Consider the following 10,000-nt stretch of genomic DNA (forward strand, 5'->3'; position numbering starts at 1 on the left):
CCGGGAAGGCCCCTGTTGTTATATTCCCGGCTTTGGTTGCTTTCCCCTAAAGGCAAGTGCGTAGGCTTCTTGCTCGTTAGCGATCCGTTTGATCCCCACTAATTAGGCGGACGACAGGACCCATAGTTCAGGTAGCGAAGTTCATCTCGATCTGGGTAAGGCTCTTATTTTCTCGTTTAGTTTAGCTTCCCTCTTGTGGGTAAGTAATTAATCAACAGAAGGTAAGAGGAAGGGCCATTTATGAAACAATTCCTTAAGAATTCATGAAAGCGTAAGAAATGGAATTGAATTTCCGATGAGTTGGGTGAGGGAGAGCCTCAACGTCAAGCTTTGACCCTGCCGTGGATCAGCTATATCAAGAAATTACTAACGCGGTGGAGCTTATAGCTATCCCATTTAGAAAAATAAAATGGCTGGAACAGCAACAGCTATTGACATTCATCATAGATAAGCAAGTTTTCAATAAGTACGTTTAGTCTCAATAAGGCTAGTCTACGGCAATGAAGCTTCTCTAATGTTGATTCTGAATCTGGCTAAATCATGCTTGGTTCGAAGTCCTCCAGACAGAAAGAGACTCCTTCGGCTATCTTATAAGTGAGTATGGCATTCGGTCACGGTACAAGCAACAGAAGGTAAGAGGAAGGCTGAGCTATAAGTAAGCAGCTACTCCATGGTGGATCAGGACGAGAATGAATCCGGGAATCAAGGGCGAGTGAGAGCTAGAGACCTCCCTTTAAATGAAGTCCATTCGGCCCCATCTTGATTCATCCAAAACTGGGGACTAAAGACTACACCCCCGGGGGAACAGAGGGGACAACTCTTCTTCTCTCCCTTAGGGTGGGTGGCTTTCTTTCACTTCAACTAGGGGACAGGCACCGGGGTTTATTAGTAATCGACCATTTTTACTTCCTTAGAGGAGAAGCCAATGAATTGTGTGATTTGACTGTTCTCGGTAAAGTGGTTAAACAGCTAGTGGCGTGTACCAAAGGTTATCTTGTGCGTCTGTTCGCAGGAGATGAAAAAGGCTTTGATTGTGTAATAGCTTCGTGCTTAGGTCCCTACTTCATTTTGTTTGATAAATGAAAATAGTGTCCATTGATACCAACTAGTTATAGAGTGACCGTTTACACACCTTCTCGGGCCAGTGTAGTGGATCTTTCCCATTATGACAGTGAAACGATCAAAAGATGCCGATTAGAAAGGCAAGGCCGAAGCTTGACTAATGAGGGCTAGTCTTGCTTCTCCAGCTCCACCAGAGCATTTCAAAAGAGCGCTCGGGAATAAAGCCTAATCAAAGCGGGCAAAGAGAAAGATCGTGTAACTTGACAGGTGCAGCCACGACGGCTTGTTCCTCAACCGCAGTAGCTCTTGTTCTTCTTCCTTCTCAGAGGTCGATTCAGCAGCTTCAGTGACCTCCATGGTTAGTCTTTGTATTGCAGGTTCTAATCCTGAGATGGATTCTTGTGGGCCAGCCTCCGGAGGGATAGCTTCGCTCCTGGGTTCCAGGGATGGCTCCATCTCGGTTGTGGATCTAATCAGCTCCATCAGACCGCCTGCCTCCACAGTGAAGCTTCCGGCCACTGCTTCCACAGCAGGACAGGAGTAGAAGTGAGTGCTTCAGGTGGAGTTGCTTCGACGCTCTCAACCTGGTTTGGATCGTTTGACTATGGCTCCGCGTTCTTGACAATCATAAGCTCGATCACGAGGGTCCAAATCAGGGTCTCCATCTCGCCTTATTAAATAAGTCCGGGCAAATCTACATTTTCAGAAGTGTTAGGTATAGCTCAGGAGATGGGATTGGATCCGGAATTAGAATTGGCTCTGCATCATCTGGAACTAAATAAGCTTCGGGGTCTTGATTGAAATTAGAATCTGCATATGGAATTAGAACCGGGCTACCCCATGATCGTGATTGGATCAGAATTAGGTTGTGATAAACCACGCCTTATGACGAAAGGGGAGCATTACGTCCGATCAAGACACCAGTCTGCCCTCTAATCTAATGGAGGGTGCTATGGAAGAAATTAGGCACTGAACTGAGGTTTAGCAGTGCAACTCACTCAGGACGGCCAGACTCCAGTCGTCGGTTTACTGGAAGACTTGCTGAGGAGCTTAGTGCAAGGGAGACCGAGCAAGTGGGAATAAGTTCTTCCAACTGCAGAGTTTTCCTATAAAAACGATGTGAATCGGCCTATGTTAAGTAAGGGGGGAAGTCACCATTCGAAGTGGTGTATGGTAAGAGGACTAAGAATAAGGGGGAAGCGCAGCGATCAAAGCTTTGGTTTAGGGCCCACCTAGGTTTGGTTTAAACGAAAGAAGAGATCTTTCTAGCGATTCAGTTACTAGAGGGTTCCAAACCTAGCCTTCCAATATGAGAGCGAGACAAGCAAGCACGAAAATAAAAGCTTCTATAATATAAATACGGATACGCCCAATACATCGAAACTCATTGCCCATGGATAAAGACCGTTTCGACATCAAAAACAACAAAAACTAAAGCAGTAATAGCGGATTCGGAATTGTAACCAAGCATCCCCATTGGTTCTATACCCGATTCATAACTAGAGCATGCAGCCGATAATGGAGACAGATATATAGAAAGTGTGCAGTGATGGATCTTTATAGGTAGCCAGTCTTTACAACACTCGGCCCAAGCGAGAACCAAGCAAGTCCATAAGCGAAGAAGCAAGTCCTGAGCGCTAGCTGATCTACGACCACCGTTGCTTGTTCGCGGAAGGACTTGCTTCTTTCTGGCGCGCGTCAGCGCTTATGGAGCAAGAAAACTACTGCGCTAACGCGCCGCGCTAGCAGCAATCAAACTACTGCGCGTGCTAACGCGCCCCATGCAACCAAGCAACGGCTGAGCTAGCTGATCGTAGAGCACCGTTGCCTTGACTCTGTTAGGGGCGAAGTAGTTTGATTGCTGGATGCGCTACCGCGCTTTACTTACTCTAAAGGGCGCGCTAGCCGTTGCTTGGTTCTGGCGCGCTAGCGCTCAGGACTTTCTTCTTCGCTGAGGGAGTGGATTCTTTGCTCCCATGCCTTTCTTGGTCGGACCAACCCAACCGGCGATTTCCGACAAGTCTTTCTGAATTTTTAGAGCATGAAGCGGAACTACAGGGATTAAATAAAAAGTGTTTCTTACGATTACGCCCAACAGCCCACTTGAGCAATTTGCCATTCTCCCATTGATTCCTATGAATATAGGAAACTTGTATTTCTCATTCACAAATCCATCTTTGTCTATGCTGCTAACTCTCAGTTTGGTCCTACTTCTGGTTCATTTTGTTACTAAAAACGGAGGGGGAAACTCAGTACCAAATGCTTGGCAATCCTTGGTAGAGCTTATTCATGATTTCGTGCCGAACCCGGTAAACGAACAAATAGGTGGTCTTTCCGGAAATGTTAAACAAAAGTTTTCCCCTCGCATCTCGGTCACTTTTACTTTTTCGTTATTTCGTAATCCCCAGGGTATGATACCTTATAGCTTCACAGTTACAAGTCATTTTCTCATTACTTTGGGTCTCTCATTTCCGATTTTTATTGGCATTACTATTGTGGGATTTCAAAGAAATGGGCTTCATTTTTTAAGCTTCTCATTACCCGCAGGAGTCCCACTGCCGTTAGCACCTTTTTTAGTACTCCTTGAGCTAATCCCTCATTGTTTTCGCGCATTAAGCTCAGGAATACGTTTATTTGCTAATATGATGGCCGGTCATAGTTCAGTAAAGATTTTAAGTGGGTCCGCTTGGACTATGCTATGTATGAATGATATTTTATATTTCATAGGAGATCCTGGTCCTTTATTTATAGTTCTTGCATTAACCGGTCCGGAATTAGGTGTAGCTATATCACAAGCTCATGTTTCTACGATCTCAATCTGTATTTACTTGAATGATGCTACAAATCTCCATCAAAGTGGTTAAAAATTTATAATTGAACAAAAAGCGAGGGTGGTCTACGATCACCGGGTGAGCGATTTTATATCAAATCAATAAAGGCTTTCCTTTGTTTGATTGCTCGTTAGCGCTTTAGTTTGATTGCAGGAGCGAAAAAGGGCAAGGCATCACAATGACACCTGCGCCCTCAACAGCCCACTTAATGACTCTCATCTTGTCTTTCAGTTCGTCCAGCCGTCTTCTAGCTTCGACCAAAACCTTCTCAGGGTCCGCCTGAGGCGGCCTGGCCTCTTTTGCTAATTGGTCTGCTTCTTTATTGAGCTTTCGCGGGAGGACCCTTAAGATAGCGCCCTTCTGTTTCGATTCCTTTTTGGGAGATCTTCGGATGTCTTTTTGATTAGATTGAGGAGCCTTCTTTCTGCCCTGCCGTGTATCCTGTGTCATCCAATGGAGTTCCTTATTCATGCGGACTCTTTCAATCAATACCAATGGGAAGAGTCACAAGGGAATAAGAGAAAGAGGAGGGAAACAGCCAGAGTAACACCTTCATTGCGTTTCCCTACGGCTGACAAGTGGTATCAGAGCCAAAGGTTAGGCCAAGCCATGGCTAGTGGGAAGAACCCGTAGGCTAGTGCCGTCGAAGAGGCTCGACGGGAGCGGACTCGTGATCGTGTGGATCGCCTTGTTACACAACTGAAGGGACAGATTTCGAGCGGCTTCTCTGGAGAAAGATAGGCTGGTCAGGCGGACCATGATGGAAGGCCAAGGACAGGGGGTCGTGGAAGTGTTTCGAGCCCAAATGGGTGGCCTGACGGACGAGGTCACCATACTAAAGAAGGCCGTAAGCAGTGGCTCGACGGAGATGGTTCGAATCAAGCGAAACCAAAGGCATTCGTTGGCACCCGAGATGCTAAGGCGTTAGAGAACAATGGGATATGGAGCGGCTTGTCGGACAACGTCCGAGGAGACGTCGGTGAATACGGCTGCCATGTATCTTGATGGTTCAGCCAAGTTCTGGTGGCGGACCAAAAGACGTAAAGAACGCGGAGCGTGAAGTGCAATTAGATCAATTTGGGGGACGAGTTTCAGGCAGAATTGAGGGTTCCTGCCCGGTTGTGGTCCGCCATGTTGATGAGCCTGAAGCAAACAGGCCCCATACGCGAGTATGTGAAGGCCATCTCTTTCGTAGTTCTCCCTGGACATTTTGGATATGACGGAAGAGGACCGGCTCTTCGATTTCATGAAGGGGCTCCAACCAGCGCCAAAATGTCCCTTTACTTACTAGATAGGGGGGGGGCGGCACAGGCAGCTAGCCTGCGTCATTGAAAGTACTTAGCCAGGGGGAGTCGAGACCAGGCCAAGGGCAAGGGCCTAAAGTCTCGAAAAGGCAAGGACTCCAAGAAGAAGCCAAGCCTAAGGCCAAGAACAGCGAGCTCAAGATCAGGAGCCAAAGCGGACCGATAAGAAAGAAGGAAGGCTTCATCTGCTCCAAGGCAGAGCGACTGCCCTAAAATAAAAATGGAAACAGTGAGTTTCTTCCGGATTAACGGATCGTCCAACTGGAAATGATAACAGAATGCATAGGTCATTAGAAGGAGTTCCAATAAGCGGATTATTATGGTATACCACCTTACTTATTTCCTCTATGAGGGAGAAACACAATTGAAGAAGCCAAAAAACGTGAGCGCCTAGCGCGATACGGCTTTTTGGCCGTATCTTGCTGGGCAAAACGACAATGTTTGTTAGCCAAGGAAAATGACTCGTGGTAAAGACAAGATAGACTTTGACCATTTAGGAATCTTTTTTTTTTGCTTAAGCGGCTTTCAAATCTTACCTTTAGCAACGGCAGGAGTCTATCGTAGTGCAATACCTTTAACAGCCCTTAAAGTGTGCGAGTGGCCTCCGAAGGACTAATACTAATAAGGTAGTGAGATTGAAAGGTCCGAAGGACTAAACTTCACCCAGTACGCAACTCGGTTTTCCGCCTGAACGATCCTAGCGTACGGAAAAAAAAGAAGTTCATTAGTCCTTGTAGTCAGAAAGAAGAAAGCCAAACAAGCCGTTTCACCCCTGACTATAAAGCTTCTTTCTTGCGAGGAAGCCCTCCGTTACACTAGCCTTAAGCTAATGACAGACATAAGAAAGCATTAGTCCAGGCCTAGAAAGAAGGGAAGGATTAGTAATAACAGAAAAGTCGTAAAGCCACGGTGTTCTCCTGTCGTCAATCTTCTTAGTCGTTGTCTCCACTAGCTGTAGGGCGAAGAAAGGCATTCAGCTAAGAGCAGCAGCAACTAGAGCATCCCGTCTGAAGGCCGAGGGCAGGAAAGCAAGGCAAGTCTGAAGGCAGAAGCTTTAAGAGATAGGGGAGGAACGGTATTAGCTGTTTCTGTTATTAGTGCCTTAGCGGGTGTTTCCCCTTTAAGAGGAAGCGAGAAAGCTTCAAAAGGCTAGTCCGAAAGAGCTAACTAAGGCCAGGTTAAGGTGGAGCCAGAACAGGTGGATTGGCCAGATAAGCTTTTATCTTCTCGAAGTTGAATCTACGGTCGGGCTACTACCAAGTGCGTATCGCGGAAGGAGACGAGCCAAAGACGACCTGTGTGACAAGCAAGCTACGCACCTTCTTGTACTTCCAGCCAAGTAAGGATTGGAACTGTTCAGCTAAAGCAAAGTAAGGTATTGTGGCTGTTGAGTTAGAGCTAGTAGCTAGGGAGCTAAAGCGAAACTGGAGCATCTGATTAGGCAGCGAGCTTGACTGAAACAAACAGGTAACCCAGTAATCTAATCCTCTAAATTTGTACCCTTAGCTTCAAGCTTCTAACACCCTTTGGAACTTGCAGCTAAGTAAAGGAGCTGTAGCTTTGCTGTTCTGAGTTAGAGCTCAAAGGCCGCTATTCCTGATCGCAGGAAGGAGTACGGCCTTTACTTATCTGAGTAAACTAGCTACTCCAGCTAACCCTAACAAGCCAGCTAGTGTCGCTTTCCACAGCAAAAGAGAGAAAGTCGCAGCCCCCGCAGTAAGATATGGCATTATGATATTTTACTCGTGGTTCAAACTTGAACTGTACTTAAAGGGCAGGCTAGTGAAAGCTAAGTAGCGCAGTAGCTGATGTGGAAGTAGCAGCTCGTGAGGTCAGCTAAGTCTTCTGGCAGCTAGGTAAGCCCGCGGAACTAAGGCTCGAAAGCAAAACCAGAAGCGAAGCGAACGGGCGGTAGCTACTTGCTTGTTAGAGGTAGCTTGCTTTGTTAGAAGGATACACAGTAGGCTAAGCGAAGCAACTAGTTTACTTACGGTTTTGATTTCCCTGCCTACGAACTACTACTGTGACTTGAACTCCTAGCTTGCTGGCTAATTCATGAATTAAGGTTGTTTACTTACGGGTGCTAGTTTCTCTGTCATGCGGGCCAGAGCTTTCACTCGTTACCCGGCTACTCACCTCAATTCAGGTTTGCGGACTCGCTGTCCACACTTCTACCGCTAGCTGAACTATGATCTACGAATAGCACTGATCTACGAGCTCACCTTATTCGATCTCTTTTTTTCGTTCTTGAAACATCCACTCCTATACCGCTAGCCCGAACCGTTGGTTTACGAACTACTACCGTAGCTCTCTTCCCCGTCTTGCCATCTGTTTACCCACTCGAACAAAAGTTCCGTTCCACTCCAGAACTCCAGCTTGGCTTACTTCATTCCCTCTTCGAGCTACCCTTCTATAACAAGTAGCTAGCGCTACCTCTCTGCTAAAATAATCTGATTTACGAGCTAACCTTATAGCAAGCTTCGCTACAGATAAGCTAACTTGCTGGCTAGAGGGGACAGAACAGACTGATTGATTAGTTCTCCTGTCCCCATAGCTTGACCTGTCATCCAACAATCTGCCTAAAGACAGCCAGGTTTCATTTAGCTACATTGGCCATAGAACCTAACTGTAACAACTATCCTTATCCTCAAGGCAGTAGCGGTTCCGCACTTATGTAAAGCTACGTACACATTACTACCGGTCCCATCGTTACAGAGTCATACAATGGGGATACGATCCATCCCTAGACTACCTTTCATTCTTACTAACCGGATACATCTAGCCACGGTCCTGCCACCACCTTGTTATGAAGAGACAGTGGCGATCATCAACGAGCCCTGCCCACTTCTATTCCTCTGAGTTTCAATAAGAGAGGGAGCGGATTCTACCATCTATTCTAGATGCTTTAACAACCCCCCTCTCTCAATTTGGTGGGTGGTCGGATGGTTCAACGGTGGTATGGTGAATCGAATCGGTACCATGCATGCCTCTCCCTCGTTCCCGGTGGTCGAGCTGATCGTAGACCACCCTCTTGATTTGGTAGTGGTCTACAAAGGCCTCTACATACAGGGGTCGAGTATGGGGATTGCGAATGTCAAAATCATTCTGAGTGATGGTAATTGGTTGGGGAGAAAATAGACTTCCCACCATAGCTTGCAAACCTTCAGGTGGAATGGAATTAGGGACGCTTGCTTGTGCTAGCCTTTGCCAGCCCGATGGACTTGTGAAGTGGACAGAAGTTCCATAATCGAGATCTGGGCAGGTAAAGGTTGTACTAGACATGAGTTCTATGCCATCTTCACCCCAGCCCCTACTAACTGTACTGCAGAATAAGCTGCAAGATGATTTATTAAAGATGATCTAAAGTACTAGGGCATACCCCGGACCATCATCAGTGATAGGACCCTAGGTTCACTGGGAGGTTCTGGACAGAAGTGTTCAAACGGTTATTGGATCTGGGGGTCCAAGCTCAACTTCTCCACAAGCTTCCACCTAAAGTACGAGCTTCGTCCTTAGCCCGGAACTCGTTCAACGCTAGAGAAGTCAAGTAAGGATGACTATCTTTTAAGGGCTCGCTTCATCGCTCGCTTGACTGAACTCGTTGGAAGAAGGGAGGCAAAAAATAGATTCCCGGGTATAAGGAATAGAGAGGGTTAGGATCACGAGATTTTAGGGAAAATGAAGAGGAATAAAGAACCTTATTAGGCTTAGGCTTACAGCAGGAACTCGAATAACACCGGACTATCTCGACGAAAAGGCCTGACAAGGGAAGGAGGTGAATACTCGAAAGCCAAAGATCTATTTCGTCTCGTCCCTTAGTCCCGTCAGTAAACAGTCTTTTTTTTTCTTCTGGCCCGAAGTCCCTTAGTTGAGTGCCGTCAGCCCTATATAGTAAGTGGGGGAGATACTTCCTGAACCCTTCGTTCAGTCGGTATACGTGTTTTAGGGTCTTAAGTACTGTAGCCGCCTCCCCGCTTTCTGTTCGTTCAGTCGCCTCACTAACTCCGTGAAGGAGCCCTCCTGAACTCGTTCACTTCGTGAACTGCTAACGGAATACCGACTAATGGACGAAGGACCTATAGCTAGGATTAGACCACACAGCTTGCTGTGAGATGAGACCGAGACTAGAGGTTCCAACTCGAAACCCTAAGAGAAGAGCCCCCACTATACAATAATCTCCCCGACGGTACAATAATCTAAAAAACTAAAATATCATTTTATAGACTATACTAGCTACGTTCATCTACTCCACTCGCTGCCGGAGGACAGACAGAAACTACTCTAGCTGGAACGAAGGCACGAGCCCCTACAAATAATCGATATTCGTCACTCTTTCCTGACGCCACAGCCTATTTCGAGACTGGAAGGGCTGTTATACTAGCCAGCATTCCCGCACTAGTTATCGAGCCTGTGGTGTGGGGGCGAGTCAATAGTCAATTAACAACGAGGCTGTAGTTTACTAAGAAGGACTATTGCGACTAATGACGCTACCCCGGAGAGAAGGAAGGCCACAAACAAGAGCCAAGTTGACTATTAGCAACGCTGGAGTTTGGCTTGGCCGGCTGAGGGTTTTTAATTCGCTTCTCTCTCTACTTTAACACTTCGTTCACTGCTGGCCCGGAGGTCTTCGATCCTTAATGCACTAGCCAGTTAGAAGGATTTGAACTATTACTGAACCGGCCTTCGAGACGAAAGGAACGAAAGCAGGCAACATGAGTATGCTACTTCCTGCGAGAATGGCCCTCCCTACTACAGACTACGCTCGGAAAGTCGGTGATAAGCAAGAAGAGAAGAGAAGAATTT

General features: G+C 46.7%; 2 protein-coding genes across 2 annotated transcripts in view; both read left to right on the forward strand.

Annotated features, from left to right (window-relative positions):
- Window positions 1–452: 452 nt before the first annotated feature.
- On the forward strand, window positions 453–3,954 carry LOC122068889 (ATP synthase subunit a). The gene has a single exon (XM_042632801.1). The coding sequence runs from the start codon at window positions 3,198–3,200 to the stop codon at window positions 3,924–3,926; it is 729 nt and encodes a 242-aa protein (XP_042488735.1). The 5' UTR covers window positions 453–3,197; the 3' UTR covers window positions 3,927–3,954.
- Window positions 3,955–7,703: 3,749 nt separating this feature from the next.
- Window positions 7,704–10,000, forward strand: part of LOC122068899 (NADH-ubiquinone oxidoreductase chain 2-like) — a 6,309-nt gene continuing 4,012 nt past the window's right edge. Inside the window, exon 1 of the mRNA XM_042632808.1 lies at window positions 7,704–10,000. This exon is cut by the window's right edge and continues 1,285 nt beyond it. The gene's annotated coding sequence lies outside the window, so the exon portion shown is untranslated.

This window comes from Macadamia integrifolia, unplaced genomic scaffold (genome assembly GCF_013358625.1).
Source record: "Macadamia integrifolia cultivar HAES 741 unplaced genomic scaffold, SCU_Mint_v3 scaffold478, whole genome shotgun sequence".
Classification (NCBI taxonomy): domain Eukaryota; kingdom Viridiplantae; phylum Streptophyta; class Magnoliopsida; order Proteales; family Proteaceae; genus Macadamia; species Macadamia integrifolia.

Bases quoted from the DNA above. Each gene is read 5' to 3' on its own strand.
- LOC122068889 (XM_042632801.1), top strand. From the start codon at position 3,198: ATGAATATAGGAAACTTGTATTTCTCATTCACAAATCCATCTTTGTCT.